Below are 17843 nucleotides of genomic sequence, written 5' to 3'. Positions count from 1 at the left end.
CTAAAAATATAATTATAATAAAATCAATAATATCTGAGTAATCTTTTAAGGTAAAAGTGATAATCAAATTATCGTATATGTTATCTATTATATCAATATTAATAATAAAAAATTATTATAATATATTATTATTAATAAATTAAATAAATAATATAAATAATAAATAATAAATTACTAGAATGATTTTTATGAATCTTCAACCAATTACCTCTTTAATTGTTTGTAGCATTCGCTTAAATTCCTTTTTTCGTAAAGAAATCCACAGTCTACAAAATACAGTATAAATTTTTTTTTTTTTTAATTGAGAACCTTACAATTAATTATTATCAAAATATGAAGTAGAAAAAATAGAAATAAAGTTTGACAAAACTTTCTTACGTCAAAGATGATTTTAAATTTTAATATAATTAATCGTAGTAAGATGGGTAGATGCATGAACATTAATATTTAATAAATTGACGCATTTATCAATTAAACATTTATAAATTAAATTAAATTAAAGAACTTAAAACAAGGTGCCATAATAATCTCCAACTCTCTATTTTATGAATTTAAACCTTTATAATTAATTATTAATTAACTTTCTTAACTTTGCTGATATCATAATTATATAATAATACATCTTCACATATTATAATTTATATATATATGATAAGTAATTTAAATAGTTTTAATTAAATATATAATTTTATATTTTGTTAAAATCATGTTAGATTAACTCATAAAACACACTTAAAAAGTTTCAACACGGCTCACATAAATATGGATTATTCCTGTATCTTTTTTATGAGCACAACCCGTATAAATATAAGTTGTACTTCGTAGAGTGTAGATTGTACCTTTTTAGATATGTCTAATTACAATTAAAATACCCCACATGTAATTTTTGTTATCAAGCATTTAATAACTTGTGGAATTATTGAGATTTATGTCTGATCATAATTAATTAACTAATTAATGCTCTAATTATAATCAACTAATTTTAGGAAGCAACTGAGTTCTCATTTTCTTCCACGTGAACTTAATTACTAACCATTAATAAGTATTTAAGATTGCTTGGTTATTCAATAATGCTAAGATTGAATATTCAAACAAATATCTCATTTTCATAATCTATTTTTAGATTCGAATCAATCATTATTTGATAAAAAAATCAATCTTTAAGTTTTTTTTTTGTAATTAATTGATTAAATCAATGATAAAACTGATGAGTATTTTAATATATATATATATATAATATTTGAAATAATTAATTATTAAAAATAAAAACAAATTATATTGGATTAAAATTAACTAAATGGAAAATGTGGTGTGGTGGGGTAATGCAATGCATTATTGTATGTTGACATCCAGGTTATGATTTGACCGATGTGACATCAGGTTGAACTGTGAATCAAAACAAGTTAGCCCGTTTGAATCACCTCAATTCAACGGTTAAAACAAGACTTTTTCCTTACCCATATTAGGCTAATTATAAGAGTCTCACCAGGCGGGTTGAACCAGATAAGTTGGTTTGGATTTCAAAACATTGGTCCAAATTTTGATTGAACCAACATTTTTTAAATTAAATTAAATATCAACCCAGTGAAGGGAGCTATTCGTCGAACCGTTTAATTATTTAATTGTTTAAATATAATATTTAAAATAATTTTATATAATTAATTATTAAATATATAATTTAAATAATTTTAACATAAATATGAATTTTAGTGTGATAATATGCATCTGAAAACATTTTTACATTTCTTAAACCAAACAACTTATAATTTTTTTAATGAAAAATGTTTTTTTTAATATACATTATTAAACCTTATATCTATAAATCCACAATAAAAAAAAATATAAGAATTCTTGCACAAAATTAAAAAAAAGGCACATGGGGAAGAATTTTGTCATATCCATATATCAATTATTTCGATATTTTGTCGTCTCCCCTATAGAGTTTCAAGATTTGCCAAAATAAGAGAAAATCCTGAGAACTACGTCAATCCATTGCCAATGATTTGGTGGCGAAGCAACCATATAAAAGTTTTGGGGTTAAATTGAATAATAATAAAAAAAATATAAAAGAGTTTAAAATAATAATTAAATTTAAAAGAGTTAAATAAAATTTTAGAAAATTGATAAATACAAATTAATTAGTAATAATTACCCATATAAATAATCATCGTGTAATTTTATATGTACAAACGGTAAATCTTACTAGAGACAAAAGTAATGGTTTGCCTCAAATTCCTTATTATAAAAATAAAAAATAAATAAATAATCATGTAACTTTAATTTATATAAATAATTTAATAATATTTATTTATACACGTTTTTGTATGTGTGTATATATATATATTTAATTAATTTGTTACCAAGAGGAAGGTGAAAATGTATCAGATAATATAGCGAGATATATATATATTTCATTAATTTGTTACCAAAAGGAAGGTGAAAATATATCAGATAATATGGTGAGAATCTATAAGCTGAATAATAAATTCGGTTAATATTGACTTATGTTCTGCCAATCATCTAGTTACTTGGGAAGAATTTCCATTAATGACAGAGGTCAATTTCTCCCTCCTCTTTTATAAGTTCAACGGTAAGAGTTTTTGACACACGGTGAATCATTCAACAACAAACAAACTTTGCGACTCTCGCTTTCTCTCTCTCTCTCTCTCTCTGTAAAGAAGTTGTCAGAGAGACTTTTTGGCGTTAACTATAATCAGAGACAATTAATTCTCTGTTTCATATTCGTAATTATAGAACGAGCCAAATCCAGGTCGACACTGTTGTTTCCTTCTTTTTTCTGCTTATATTTTGCAGAAACCGACATGGCTTTTGCAACTTTCTGTGTTTTGTGCAGAGGGTTTATGGTTTTATGGTGTGCTTTTGGAAGATTTTTACTGGGTTTTTGATCTTGTGGTGGATATTGAACCGACCCCACTTAAAGTTTTTGGGTAACAACGAGAAAAGCTTGTGAAGCTGAAATACATATTCCCATTCGGCTGTTTTATTCATTAGTGTTTTTGTTTATGTGCAGAGATACAAGGTGTGCTTTGGCTAGTTCATCATCTTTTGATTTTTTGTGTTTACTAGCTTGCTGGGAATTGAGATTGGAGTAGCAAAGTTTCCACTTTTGTTAAGTTCTGACTTTTGAGCTCAACTAAAGAATAAGCCTTTACTCTCTCTTTTTGGGTTGGATTGATTCGGTTTTTTGGCATTGGGTTAAATTTTGGTTCTTTACAAGATTTTGTAGAGGGGTTTGAATTTTTGGTTGGATTGCTGATGGATTTCAAGTGAAGTTTAGATTCAAAATGGTGTATTTGAATTAGTCCTTGTTTTGGTTTAGGATTTGGGAAGCAACAAGGTTGTGGTTTTGTGTTAGAGTTAATCTAGAGAGTGCTATTAAAAGAGTTTGGTGGAAGCTGAATAATCGTTTTGAGTTGGGTTTGGAAATGGCTGCTGAAGTTGAGATTGATGAAGACACTGAAAATAACAGAGGAAGCATGTGGGTTTTGGATCAGAAACTAGATCAGCCCATGGATGAAGAAGCTGGAAGGCTGAAAAACATGTACAGAGAAAAGGTTTGATGCAATTGCCTTTTTGATATTTTTGCTATCTCTACTTCAAATAGATAGAATCAGAACTTACTTCTTCTTGTGTCCAATTAACTTTTTGGGATGAACTAAATTTCGTTGGCCTATTTGTGAATCCAACCAAATCTTTTTCCTTTTTTTTTTTTTCATAGGCTTGGAAAATCATTTATCATGTTATTCCATCTATTGATATTAGAGATGATTTTGTGGAGTTTGTCTGTAGTTTTGTTGGGTTTGGACTTTCATTACCATAGACTGAATTGCATTAAATAAGATTTGTGCATGACAGGGTAGAGAACTGTATTGATTAAATTTGTGTGTTCTGTGGAAGTTGTTATACTTGGTTCATAATCATATTTTTTACTCTTTGCTGATATAGTTTTGACTCCCACAGAAATTTTCTGCCTTGTTACTTCTTCGGCTAGCATTCCAGAGTCTTGGAGTTGTATATGGAGACTTGGGGACGTCTCCCTTGTATGTTTTCTACAATACATTTCCTCATGGTATCAAAGATCCAGAGGATGTGATTGGAGCTCTTTCGCTGATTATATACTCTCTTACTCTTATCCCGCTCCTCAAGTATGTTTTTGTTGTGTGCAGAGCAAATGACAATGGTCAAGGTAATTTGATAATTGATTATGGACTTCACTGATATTGTGATGTTCTGAAATTTTTTCACAAAACAATATGCCTTATATTGCATTTACTCAAGGTATTATAAACATTTAAAAAAAAACATTTTTTTTCAATGATGTACACTTTTTCTTCCCATGATACTGTTTTTATGGTTGGAGTAAAATATAATTGGTTTTCAATATATCTTGTTGCCTGTGGGAAAATTTTCATTTCTAATCATTCTGTCCCAAAATCATAAAGACAGTTTAAAGGTGTGTTCCTTGAAAGAGACCTGCGTTTATTGAATATCATTAATGGTTGGCATATACTGGCATACAAATTAGAGCTGCCATGAAAAATGAAGGATATCAGTAACTTATTGTGTGCCTCAATCATGCACATTGAATGCTCAGCCGGTCTAATGATTATAAAGAATATATTGTAATTTCCAAATCATTTCTTAAAAAAAAAAAAAACTACCTTCTAACGTACTCAGGATGTATTTTTTGTTTTCTGTCCTTTTCTTAAAACTTCTTTTGTTATTTAGTCTCAGTTACCAAATTGCTTCTAATTACCATTTTTGTACCAAATGTCTGTGGTCTTTATTGATTTAGTAAATTTGTTTCCTTTTGCAAAGCATCAGACCAATCACAGAATTGGTGAAAAGCTGTACAGATACACAAAATGAAAGGTTTTGTGTCACAATTGACAACTTGCCACTAATTGTAGAGTAGAATATGACAGGTGCTGAGGATAGTATGTATTAACGTTTCCTTCTCTCTTGTTTTTTCTTTTTCATTTGAATGAAGACATATTTTTAACAAAAGAGATTGAAAAGTATGCGTGTAAGTGAGCTAGCTGTCCATGAAGGAATAAAATAGAAAACCAGTAACCTATATGTAAGAATTTAGGTTCAAAGGCCTAACTAAAGGCTTAAAAACTATGACAAAAGCAGCCCCAATCAGCAATATCCACAACAAAAGAACACTAGAGGGTTATGGAATTGCCACTTCCAATTAAAATGAATGTAGTGTGAGGGAATATCTCTAAACTTGATATTGTGTATATTTTACTTTTTATATAGACAATATCTCAAATTTTTAGCAGTGCCAGAACATGGTAGTACTAGCCTTCGAGATGCTGATAGGAATATTTTTCTCTCTTTTTCATTTTTATAATGAGGCACTATTATCTCCTAACCTTTTTCTCTTCATGGTTTAGGTGGAACTTTTGCTCTATATTCATTGCTTTGTCGACATGCAAAAGTAAAAATCATTCCTAATCAACACCGAACTGATGAGGACCTGACAACTTACATCCGTTCTACTTTCCATGAACAATCATTTGCTGCAAAAACCAAGAGATGGTTGGAGAGGCATACATTGAGGAAGAATTCACTTCTTATTCTTGTGCTTGTTGGCACTTGCATGGTGATTGGTGATGGGATTCTCACTCCAGCTATATCAGGTATGTCATGTTTGAGCTCTTAAAGCCTTTCATGTATTCTCTGTCAAACTATTTATCCAGGAGGTTGAATCTGATTGTTAATAATTACTTGAAAGCTAACAATGTTACAAAACTATAATAATAATGTAGTTCTAGTAAGAAGTGGCTAGATGTCTTGCTTCTTTGTTTTCCACGCAGTCTTGAAAAGCAATTACAGATTTGCTGCTGTTTTCAGTTCAAATTGCCCCAGTATACATTTATTCTGACTGAATTTTTTATGTTTTCCATGTAACATTCTGTTGGCACATGTTGTTAATATTGCACATCTGGCTAGATAATGTGTCTTGAAGTACCCCAATGTTCTGCCAACTATATGAATTGAATCAGATACCTTGCTAGATTGATAAGGCTTATGTAGTCATCCACTACTGTCATGCTACAATTATTCTATTATTTTTACTACAACATCTTTGTGGCATGGTAATATTCATTAATGTACTGGAAATATGTGTTCTTGTTCTGGATAATTATGCATGTAGGTGCATGAAAACAGTGAATGCTTTATGATCTATAATATCATCATCAAGTGATTAATTATTATTCACCATTCTTCATCAGTTATTCTTAATTGATCCTCATACAAATTATTTATCCATGGATCCTGATAGTATGCCTTATTAAGCATTCCTACAGAATCATATCATGTGCATTTTAAGGAACTTTAAATAGTATAGTATGCCACACTCATGCTTGATTGCTCCTCAATGGACTAGTGTTTCAGTAGTGTGTTTAACTGTCCTGAAGCATATACATTATTTCCTTAGAACAGACCATTCCAATTTTTTTCAATTTAATCTCAAGTCAATATAGAATTGCTGATTATATATGCCAATTTCAGTGTAATATTTGCTTTTTTGTGATGTTTGTATTTTTAGTCATCTACTTGCTGTTTCTATTCTAATATCACATTTACGATGTGTTGAAATTTTAATTGTTTATATTGTATCTAAAAATACAATCTAATGCTTGGACATTATTACCTTTGGCAGTTCTTTCAGCTGCGGGAGGGATCAAGGTAGACCACCCCCGTATGAGTAATGGTATCTCCTTACCTCTTATCAGTAAATAGCTTGTATCTTTCTATCTACATGTCTGCAAAAGATGCTGTAGTTCTTTACGTGGAATTTTCACTAATTCTAGATTTTCAAGCTTTTAACAGTTAGTTTGTTTCCTTGGTTCAGGTGTAGTTGTGGTCGTTGCTGTTGTACTATTAGTAGGTTTGTTTAGCATGCAACATTATGGTACGGATAAGGTTGGCTGGCTCTTTGCACCAATAGTGCTGCTCTGGTTTCTCATGATTGGAGGAATTGGCCTTTTCAATGTCTGGAAATATGATAGCAGTGTTTTAAAAGCCTTTTCACCTTTGTACATATACCGATATTTTAAAAGGGGGGGACGAGATGGTTGGACCTCCCTTGGAGGTATCATGCTTAGTATAACAGGTAAATTTACCATCTTGTTGGTTGGTCTGAATTTATTATAAATAAAATTTTGCCAATGTTGTCAACAAATGTACGATTGATCTGCTCTCTATCTAAATTTTACTATTAATATAATCCACTTTGTAGAATTATGCTAAAAATTGGCAAAAATTTTGATGACTTGCCTATGGACTCTTACAGGGGCTGAGGCACTTTTTGCTGATCTAGCCCATTTTCCAGTTTCAGCTGTACAGATTGCCTTTACAGTAGTTGTGTTTCCTTGCCTTCTCTTAGCTTATTCTGGACAAGCTGCCTACCTTGTGAGGCACCCAGATCATGTGGCTGATGCCTTCTATCGTTCTATTCCAGGTTTGTTCTAATCTTTGTCTGCAGTACTTGTTTCTTTGTCATTCACAAGACCCTTTGACAAAGTCACAATGATATAAAAAACCATTCTGTGAATTAAATATTGGTGACCGTGCCAATTTAAAAGGGGGTGAATGAGTTTAAAGAATATTGTCGATAATTTCTTTTTCTAGTATCAATGACCCATTCTCTATGAGTAGTAGTTTTATCATGGATGCTGATAGTTTCTTGTTATGCAGACAGTATATATTGGCCAGTTTTTATTGTTGCAACTGCAGCTGCTATAGTAGCAAGTCAGGCTACCATATCTGCAACTTTTTCAATAATCAAGCAGGCCCTTGCACTTGACTGTTTCCCAAGAGTTAAAGTTATACATACATCAAAGAAATTCCTTGGACAGATATATATTCCAGATATCAACTGGATCCTTATGATTCTTTGCATTGCAGTGACTGCTGGATTCAAAAATCAAAGCCAAATTGGAAATGCATATGGTAACTTTATCCTCTGATGAGCGATACAAAGTTGTCTATTTTTTCTTTTGCCATGATAAAATTTGTGCTGTAGGAAAATCTCTCAATAAACAAACTGCATTAAACCTAAATGTGAATGTTGGGGTTTAGATGCTAAGTTGTACATGCTAGATGTCGAGGGAATTGTCTTATGTGAAAATATAAACGATATGTGAATACATTTGTAATTCATACTCATTCTCCTTGTATAAATTTCTGGTAGTTTCTCCATTGATTTATAATTCAGACACAGCTTTATGCACTTATTGTTTGTGACTTGTGGTACATTCAAGTTTTATTTCTGTGATCGTTAGTGCTTTTTTGGCTTAATTATTTGATAATTTATTTTGAAACAGGGACTGCGGTTGTCATAGTCATGCTGGTAACTACACTGCTGATGGTTCTTATTATGATACTTGTGTGGCACTGTCATTGGGTTATCGTGCTGATCTTCACTGGATTATCATTGGTTGTGGAGTGCACATATTTTTCTGCCGTACTCTTTAAGGTCAATCAAGGTGGCTGGGTTCCCCTTGTAATTGCAGCCGCCTTTCTTCTCATCATGTATGTTTGGCATTACGGTACCATGAAACGGTATGAGTTCGAGATGCACAGCAAGGTGTCAATGGCTTGGATTCTTGGTCTTGGCCCCAGTTTAGGACTGGTTAGGGTCCCTGGAATTGGACTTGTATACACAGAACTGGCAAGCGGAGTGCCCCACATATTCTCCCACTTCATCACAAATCTCCCCGCCATCCATTCTGTTGTTGTTTTCATTTGTGTTAAGTACCTTCCAGTCTACACTGTCCCAGAAGAAGAAAGGTTCCTTGTAAAGCGAATCGGACCCAAAAGTTTCCACATGTTTCGCTGCGTTGCAAGGTATGGCTACAGAGACCTCCATAAAAAAGATGAGGATTTTGAGAAAAAACTCTTCGACAATCTCTTCTTGTTTGTCCGGCTCGAGGCCATGATGGAAGGTTGTTCAGATTCAGATATATATAGCTTATATGAGCAGCAAACTGAGCAGTCAAGAGAGGGCCTGCTGAATAATGACAATGGAAACACAACCTGTTCCATGACAGGCCTAACCATATCATCAGTAGATTCAATCATGCCAGCGATGAAATCGCCCCTGCATGCAAATAATACAGTAAGGTCATCCAGTCAAATGAGCAGCCAAACTGAGACAGAAGAGTTAGAGTACTTGAATGGTTGTAGAGATGCTGGAGTTGTGTACATACTGGGGAACACTGTGGTTAGAGCTCGGAGGGAATCGAAGTTCTGTAAAAAGATTGCAATTAATTATATATATGCATTTCTTAGGAAGATTTGCAGACAAAATAGTGTACTATTTAATGTTCCTCATGAAACTCTGTTGAATGTTGGACAAATTTTATATGTTTAACTTTTTGAACAATAAGAATAATTTGTATTGTTTTTTTTTTTTTATCTGTTTGATCTTTCTACATAATTTTGCTATCCAATAAGTATCAAAATGTTTTTCTAAAGCTATGAAACAAAAAATCTCAGAAACTTTGAAGTTCATTTTCAAGGTCACATGAAGTTATGTAGATCAAAGTTGATGACTTAAAGAATTGCCATCAGGAAGAGTGTGCTATGTAATATATATTCCAATAAAACTATATTCTTAATTTTGTAAAATATTTTGAAAGATGTTTTACACTTTTTTCCATTTATAAATATGTGTGTGTATATGTAATACTACATTTGAATTGGTACTAATGGATTAATATTTGGTCATTTAATTAGATAATTTAATTATTTATTTTTATTATTAATTTAAAATTATTCAATAATTATAAACCTCATCCAATTTCAAATTTTCTGTCAACACATGTTTTGAGACCTTAAAAAGACATAGTGATAAACCATAGAAATGGTACAACACTTAACAAGATTTACCTTCATGGTAATCCCATCATACCATATGTTGTATATCAAAAATTTAATTTTTTTTATATTGTATGTTACATACCATAGGACACGCATTTATAAAAATTATAATAATAAAATATTGAAACATTTTAAGCCTTCTAAAGTATCTTAAATATATCAATTATATATATCATATCATATTAATTTTTAATACATCCTAGAACACATATCCATAAGATACTAATAACCATGCTCACCTTAATTGATTTTTCGCTTGCATTGCAACTAGAGAGATGTGGAGAGCAATAGGTACAAAAACCAGATCAAAGTTTACATTTTTACTATTGACACATATAGTAGATTTACATATAAACAATTCCTTCAGGTTTTGCACAAACCACAACCCTATCTTACGCTCTCTCTCAACAGTGAGCAACATCTTGCTATTTGTATAAATAATACAAACAACCTTTTATGGAGAAAATATATGAATACATACACATATGTATAACTGGCATTATTTTATCTCATTGTAAGGCCTTAACAGCAATAAGAGAATCGTTCATGGTTACTTAGCTACCTGGTTCTGTGGATGTGATTTAGTCTGGCTTGCTGCAGACATCACACGTAAACGTCTGGCGATCTCTGTGAACGATGGGCGTGCCACAGGATCTGGAGCCCAACATTGCTCCATAAGCAATCTCCAATCATAGTCACAAGAGCTTGGAACCAGAGGCCTCAATGTGTTATTGACGATACCTCCTGTAGGGGAATCAAGAGGTAATCAAACTACTGAGTACTACTTTCTACAAGCATACTAATTTTCCCCCAACCATACGGCAGGTTTGTAGCTCGTTGAAGTTCACAAAATGTCACACCAACCAAATGCCAATTTCAAACCCATAAGTAATTGCAAATAAAAGAAATCAAGATGTGGGGACTGACAGCAAGACACAAACCTATAATGGCTCCATAATGCATGTTAGCATAAGGCTCCTCACCAGTGAGAATCTCCCAAAGGACAATACCAAAAGAGAACACATCAACCTGCCAATCCATGCGAGGTTTAGTAAAACTTTTCACAATTAAGTTGTCCATGATTGACCAAGAAGATAAGAGAAGCATATTCCGAGAAATCAACAGACAACCAATACTAAAAACAAATTAGTATATGACAAAGGTCCATCCTAAACCAATAATACAACCAGATTTAGGGAAGAATTGTCCTCCATTTTACGTAGCAGCCGATGTAAACAGCATCATGTCATCAGATATATCAGCCAACAATTGGAATCAACCATGTTTAATATTAATCTTTCTTTTCTTATTTTCTTTTTAACCAAGATTTTGACAACAGCAAATCACAACCACAACCTTTATCTTTTAAAATTTCAGCCAAGGCCCAAGCTTGTTCTTTCACCATTATATGTAAAAACTGAATATTAGGACAGTACCTTCTCAGAAACCTTACTACTGCTACCATTCAAGAGCTCTGGAGCCATCCAAGGAAGAGTTCCCCTCACACCACCAGTGACCAAGGTATTTCTTTTAATCTTTGACAGGCCAAAATCACCAACCTGCATAAAAGAATAACATTAATCTTAAAATAATTATTGAGCCTGGAACTAAATATATGCTGTTTGTGAAAGGACAAAAGATATTGGGCCATAACATTAGCAACACACATCAAAAGTTACAAATTTTTACGGGATGGCAAACATTACCTTGCAAATGGGCCGTAAAGGATCTTTCAAGTTGACAAGCAAATTGTCACATTTCAAATCAAAATGCACGATATTCTTTGAATGCAAATATTCCATTCCAAATGCTGCATCCATTGCAATGATGAGCTTCCTACGGCGATCAAGATGCCTGGACATCGACTGAAAAAATGAGATAAAATAGGAAAGCCACTGAAGTTTGGGTGGCAATGAACTAAGCTTTTATTAACCGAGTGAACCTGACTGAATAACAAAGCTTTGTTTAGCAAAATTCAATTCTTAACTGAAAGAACTTGAGCTCAGTTTGATAGTTCATCAATCAAAATTGAACTAAATATTTAAAGTTCAGCTTGGTAGCTCAATGTAGATATTAATCTGTTGTATGCTTTAACTATACTCGATTATTATCTCGTAAAATAATACACAATTTTCATTCTATGCTTTGTTTTGAGCACAAGTTTGAAGCCTCTATTCTGTACTATCAAGGAAAAATTATATAAAGAAAATACCTGTCCTTGCTAAGTAAAACATGTCTAAGAGACCCATTCACCATGAATTCAGTTACAGTGGCTAGTGTTCCACCCGGTCCATCCTGCACCACACCATAGAAGGCCACGACATTTGGATGGTGGAGCTTTGAAAGAATTTCAGCTTCACGCCAGAATTCCACAGTCTGTAAAATAAGAACATTAATAATTAATAAATGAGAGACATACAGCAAATAGCATCTCATTAATGAGCACGAGCCACTCAGACAGCATCACTGATCAAATAGTAGTACATCATGGTGCCACATGCATGTGGTGAAAAATACTCACTGCCATAATCCCATGATGAAACATCATTTTGATTTCATATCTATTCAAAGTTTAGGCCCCAAAAAAAAAAAAAAAAAACCAACTCCATTTACTTAATAATTGTTAACCAAAATCACTTGGACGAAAAAAGCTCACCAATCGTTCTTGCTCTGATGAACGACCAGTGAAACAGCTCTTTTTTATTCGCTTAATGGCAACATCTGTTCCCCTCCATTTCCCATGGTAAACAGTCCCAAATGTGCCAGAACCAAGTTCTCTAAGCTCTTCCAGATCTTCATTTTTTATTATCTGCCACAAAATTCAGAGACAGAATAAAGATTTTATATAGAAACTCCAAAAGTTTAGACATTAAATGAGAAGTCTCCAAACAAAATTAAGGAAAGAAGCATAAAATTAGTCCATTGAAAAGGCACGGCTTGCACAAAATTAGTGCCATGCATCACCAGATGTTCCTCTTATAGCTCAATTATCCACAATCATAAGTAGAAAACAATCTAAAATTGACAAATAGAGTGGTTGGGAAAAAGATAAACTAGATTTTTAGTTACTACATATCATGGTTTCATAATCGCCAGCCTATTTTAGGTGAGAACTAGATCTGTGAGGTAAATAGTGGGAGGTACCCCTCCCATATATCCTCCTCCTTCCACTTTTGCCCCCTTTCTTGAGTTTCATGGGAATTTGATTCCAAGGTCAATGATGCAACAATAAATGATTTTACCTACTAAGCAAGCCATACACTCAGAAATACCAATTCAAAAACAAATTCTCTACCATCTCAAAACAATCAAGAAAAAAAAATTGAAAAAAAACAAAAAACAAAAAACAAATGTTGGCTTTTCCATTAATCTCCTTTTGAGCTTATTTAATGATTCAAAAGGCAAAGATACCCCCCCCTGTTATTTTAAAAGTTTCACTTTGTCTTTCTCTATTATAAAACCTTGTTTAATAATTTATTACTAAAGTGATTGTCTATTGCATGATCAAACAACCAACAACTTCTTTTCTAAAAGCTCCATATTCATAAACAGTACTTCTATAAAACTACTTCCATAAGTCTAGTGGAAAAGTTGTACCAAACAGACCTCAAGTCATTATGCGTGTCACAAGTTATCATTTATTTTTATATCGCCAATTCACAGAAAAGTAACAGACTAGGCCACCACAATACCTGCAACGCACTGATATCAAAATCTCCCAAAGCAAAATCAACAAAAGATGCACTAGTACTCAGGAGATCCCACCTCGCCTCCTGAAGTAAAAAGAAAAATTAAAAAAGGTAGACTTAGATCAGTGATATGGTTGAGAGCACTAATTATCAAACATAAATGTAGCAGATAACTACCTCATAATCTGATTCTGGTATTCTAGAGTTCATGCCCTGGAAATGCACACTTTGATCACCCTTGAGATGAGAATGCATGTCATCTTGACGCATGTTCATAGTATTGGATCCAACAGTACCAGATGATTCTCGCTGAATGTCCTCATCAAAATTCACATGCAGGTCACTTTGGGTCATTGCAGCCCCATCATGTTTTAAAGGGGGATAGCTGTAATCAGCAGGAGTGGCCTCCTCAATATTTGCAAGCGGAGAAGCAAAGTCCAAGTGATCTTGGTCCATAAGGGAAACATCTTTTCTAGAAAACTCATCTTGAGCCAGGTTCCGGAAGTATGACCACCGCTTAAGATCATGATTCTCCACATTCCAGCTCACAACTGCTCCATCTCCATGCATTGGATTTATACCAGCAAGGTTTTCAGATATTCTTGCTTTTGAGAATATATCAGTTAGGAGATCACGAGGAAATCGGTCATTGATGTCAATAAGTATGTCTCCCTGCTCACTATTGCCAATGCCAACACTGGAATCCCTTATAGGAGCAGTTCTAACTGGATTTTCTACCTGTGCAAAAGGCTGTGCATGCCCCTTAGGTTCATTCCCATTGTTAATTTTTTCGGCAGTATCACTCTGTTCATATTCTGATGATTTCAAAACGGAATCTTCCAGATGCTTACTATGAGTTCCATGCCTTGTTGTATGATGATGCATACCAACTGCTCCTTTGTCACTGGTAGAGTGCTCTTTATATGTGTCTTTGATTCCAGTTACTTCCTGATCAACCACAGAATTTGGAACCACCTGCCTTGGTTCAGATTTCTCTAAATTTGGTTCAAGCCGCTCTTCAGAAAAGTTGGAACTTGTTTTGTTCATTTTATCAGCAAACTCTTTAGGCTTTCTTATTTGAGCAAGTTCACCTTCAACTGACTGCGGATTTGTATACGATTTTTTTGCAGATGTGGTGGACTGCTCAGTTTGAGAAGCCATATTGCTATCATGCAATTTATCAACTGATTCTGTGATAGGTTGAGAACAATCACCCTGTGCTTGAGTAATCAAATACTGAGAGCCAAAGGAATCATTAGATTTTGACAATCGGTTCATTTCGGCCTGCTCTCTCGGAATTCGCTCGGAATGATAAACTCTTTGAGGAATCACAGAAGGTTCAAGGTAGCTAAAATCACTTGGCCCAGCCTCCACATCACAGAAGGTACCAACTCCATTGGTTGCATAAAAACGGTTATCATCATTGTCCTTCCTCTCCTCATTCACAGCCTCAGGAGGCATGTTCTGTACAGCTTCCTGCGCCTTTTTATTACTTTTTGAGGGCAATAATGGTGAACCTATGTCTGGGGATGAATCAATTGACACCTCTTCCCTAAGAATATGGTTTGAAACAGTAGTATACAGTTGTAAAGAAACAGCATGCTCTTTTTCAGAAATTCCAATTTTTTCGGTTTCATTAATCTTTGGCAGCGAGCTATCTCTTTTCATTTTCGGATCCTTTATAGATGTTTCCTTATCCAGGGGCCAAATCTTCTCAGATTCATTTATTTTGGGAGCTGATCCAGCTTTTTTGAATTTCACCTCGTTAAGAAATACTTCTTGATCTTCAGCATGGAAGCCACCATAGAGCTGCTCTTCAGGCAAAGGTTGATTCAGATGTTCATAGAGTGGCATGGAGACCACAGTTTCTCCATGTTTTGCTAAGTTTGAACCATAGTCATACTGCGGTGGAGCAGAGAAAAGAGTAGCGCCCTTCACATCTATCTGGGGGAAGCCCTCTGTAGAGTGCAAAGCAGATGGCAAATGCTGGCTAGCTCCTCCATGGTTCATTTTCAATCCCTGGTAAGGCTGAGAATTCGACTGAGAAGCACTAGAGGAACTTACCAGCCCCAATTGAGAAGATTGGATGGTAGACATAGGTGCACTAAATGTCAAAGTTGTGGTGCTAGTACCAGCAAATTCAGCTGCAGCTCGACCAATGTCTCTTTCAACATTTAGACTGAGTAACTCATCCAAATTATTTTGTGAAGTGCTTGCCAAAGCAATTGAGTTTTTTCGTGAACCTAGGTCCATGCCATTCACAGCAACAACATATTGAATCTCAGAATCAATGTCCATGTTCTCTAGACCAAACTGAGCATCCTCTAGATCTCTACTAGAAAATAAGAACATGCGAGGTTTTTGCTGTCCCCTATCTTCTAATACATTACATTCTTCCATCATGTTCTGCAGATCTTCTTCACAAGATACAGAAACCAATGCATCAAGATCCTCACCAGGAAGTTGATATTTAATTGTATGTGTTTCACTATAAATTGCCAAAGCTTTCTGCATAAGCTCCTGCCATGAGATATCTTTACTTAGGCGGATGATGCGTGTTTCTCCTCCCACATATCGCAGTTTTCCATCAATAGGACGGGGCAAAATTTTTCCACCAAAGCTGCAAAGAAACTTCACCTTGGTTGATGAGCTGTCAGGAGCTCCTGAAGAAGCATGAACCTCTTGACTCACTTCATTTCTTGATGAGGTACATGGCACTGAATGCACAGAATCATAATAACTTTTGTCATTATGCACAGAAGATCCCTTTATTTCAAACTCCTGGGCACGGCCTGTCTCTGTTGTGTTTAGCATTTTGATATCAGACCCACTCTCTGGAGCAGTATGGGGAATTCCTAACATTCCTGGTAGACCCCAATAAACAGGTGGATTGTTAAATTCACCATAAGCATTAGGGACAATGTGCTGCCTGGGAATCACTCTTTCCCGCATAAATTCTAGAGAAAACTCCTCACCAGTCTGAATGGAGTAGTTCAGCACAGGTGGTCTAGCTCCCACAGACATGGTATAGTCTGGAGGTCGGATGTTAGCATTGATATTACTAGAAGGGTCATGGAGGAACCTTTGATTTGCTGAACCGGGTCCCTCATTTCTAGTTTCGGTGTTAGTGTATCGAACCTGCTCATAACTCTTTGGCTGATCCATCGTACTTTTTCCAAAATTTCTCTCCATTTCATTCAATTTCACCTGGGTCAAACACACCCAAGCAAGATGCCATGGAAATCATACCAATACCATCTCAAGACCAGTATTCTTCCATATCCAATTATGAAGTTCGGTAGCTTTAAAAAACAAGATCTTCTTATGCGAGAATTTCAGCCTTTAACCAGGAACCTGAACAGAAAATAGACCTTCAATCAAGTATCTTATACAAATAAAGAAATAAATCTGAAAACCTTGTGTTTCAAGAAAACCTCAAAATACAAATCCTACATTAAAAAATATTAATAATAATAATAAGATCAATTTAACATGGCAACATCACACAGTTGGCTAATTTTATATTGAAGAATTTTACCTTTACGCGAAATCTTTAATATAAACCAAATTAAGCAAACTCAAGTAATGAAAAGCACTAAGATTGAGTACCCCTCCACTCTCTTTTTTACTTTCTTCCACTTATCTCAGCAGCCAAACACACAGCAAAGACTAAAAATGCCACACTATTAACATCACCTCAAATTAACCAAAACCCACTTCAATCAAAACAAATTTACCTATAATTCCAGCACCCCAGCTCAAAAATTAACTTCAACTTCAAAAACTAATCTTTAAGGAAACAAACAAAAACCCTAAAAACCATTCATCAGAAAACACAAAATTCACATTCAAATGTCAAAACTTCGGCATCAAATCACCAACAAAACCAGCATCCACATAGAAACTACAATCAGAAGCTTAAAAAAAGAAATTGATCGAAAGTACCTGGACCAAGCACCAAAGACACAGGCTTTTCTCTCTCTCACCAAAAGCACAGAACTTTAGTTCAAAACAACCACTAAAGTCTCTGTAATTTTGTATGCTAAATTAGATTTTGGTTCTAGAGCGTTCTCAGTCTAGATCTACCACTTAAAGCAACAAATTTTGCGACTTTTTTCGCACGCTAATCATCATGATGTTGAGATTCTGATATAGCAGGCGTGGGGTACCTCTCACTTCAAAATCCAGACTCAAATTTTTTTTAATTTAAAATAAATACATGTTAATAAATTA

The 17843-nt window shown here is 34.1% G+C and overlaps 2 protein-coding genes across 6 annotated transcripts; one reads left to right on the top strand and one right to left on the bottom strand.

The window, feature by feature from the left end:
• Positions 1-2620: 2620 nt before the first annotated feature.
• Positions 2621-9456, top strand: LOC123228011 (potassium transporter 11-like). 5 transcript variants are annotated; one of them, XM_044653195.1, is made up of 10 exons: positions 2625-2770; positions 2855-2948; positions 3032-3575; positions 3982-4207; positions 5424-5669; positions 6698-6748; positions 6890-7150; positions 7331-7498; positions 7735-7989; positions 8364-9456. In XM_044653195.1, the coding sequence occupies exons 3-10, from the start codon at positions 3447-3449 to the stop codon at positions 9410-9412; spliced, it is 2385 nt and encodes a 794-aa protein (XP_044509130.1). In that variant the 5' UTR covers positions 2625-2770; positions 2855-2948; positions 3032-3446; the 3' UTR covers positions 9413-9456. The 5 variants fall into 5 exon arrangements, with proteins under 5 accessions (XP_044509132.1, XP_044509128.1, XP_044509130.1 ...); XM_044653193.1 differs by having other exon boundaries at positions 2623-2948; XM_044653194.1 differs by having other exon boundaries at positions 2855-3575.
• A 757-nt stretch (positions 9457-10213) lies between these two features.
• On the bottom strand, positions 10214-17816 carry LOC123227211. Its single transcript, XM_044651914.1, has 9 exons — positions 17556-17816; positions 13788-16964; positions 13614-13694; positions 12578-12730; positions 12134-12297; positions 11628-11775; positions 11358-11480; positions 10863-10950; positions 10214-10665 (listed from the first exon to the last, which is right to left on the bottom strand). Exons 2-9 carry the CDS (start codon positions 16800-16802, stop codon positions 10472-10474), a joined length of 3966 nt encoding a protein of 1321 aa, XP_044507849.1. The 5' UTR covers positions 16803-16964; positions 17556-17816; the 3' UTR covers positions 10214-10471.
• Positions 17817-17843: the final 27 nt, after the last annotated feature.

The sequence above is a fragment of the Mangifera indica genome, chromosome 10 (assembly GCF_011075055.1).
Source record: "Mangifera indica cultivar Alphonso chromosome 10, CATAS_Mindica_2.1, whole genome shotgun sequence".
NCBI lineage: Eukaryota > Viridiplantae > Streptophyta > Magnoliopsida > Sapindales > Anacardiaceae > Mangifera > Mangifera indica.
The sequence above is the reverse complement of the archived record's forward strand: the minus strand, read 5'-3'. Positions and strand labels throughout refer to the sequence as shown.

Excerpts from the sequence above, each read along its gene's own strand:
- LOC123228011 (XM_044653193.1), top strand. The coding sequence starts at position 3,447 with ATGGCTGCTGAAGTTGAGATTGATGAAGACACTGAAAATAACAGAGGA. Across the intron at positions 3,576-3,981 it reads AAAACATGTACAGAGAAAAG|AAATTTTCTGCCTTGTTACT; the intron begins GTTTGATGCAAT and ends TGACTCCCACAG. Across the intron at positions 7,151-7,330 it reads TATCATGCTTAGTATAACAG|GGGCTGAGGCACTTTTTGCT; the intron begins GTAAATTTACCA and ends GGACTCTTACAG.
- LOC123227211 (XM_044651914.1), bottom strand. The coding sequence starts at position 16,802 with ATGGAGAGAAATTTTGGAAAAAGTACGATGGATCAGCCAAAGAGTTAT. Across the intron at positions 11,481-11,627 it reads CTTTACGGCCCATTTGCAAG|GTTGGTGATTTTGGCCTGTC; the intron begins GTAATGTTTGCC and ends TCTTTTATGCAG. Across the intron at positions 10,666-10,862 it reads GCATTATGGAGCCATTATAG|GAGGTATCGTCAATAACACA; the intron begins GTTTGTGTCTTG and ends ATTCCCCTACAG.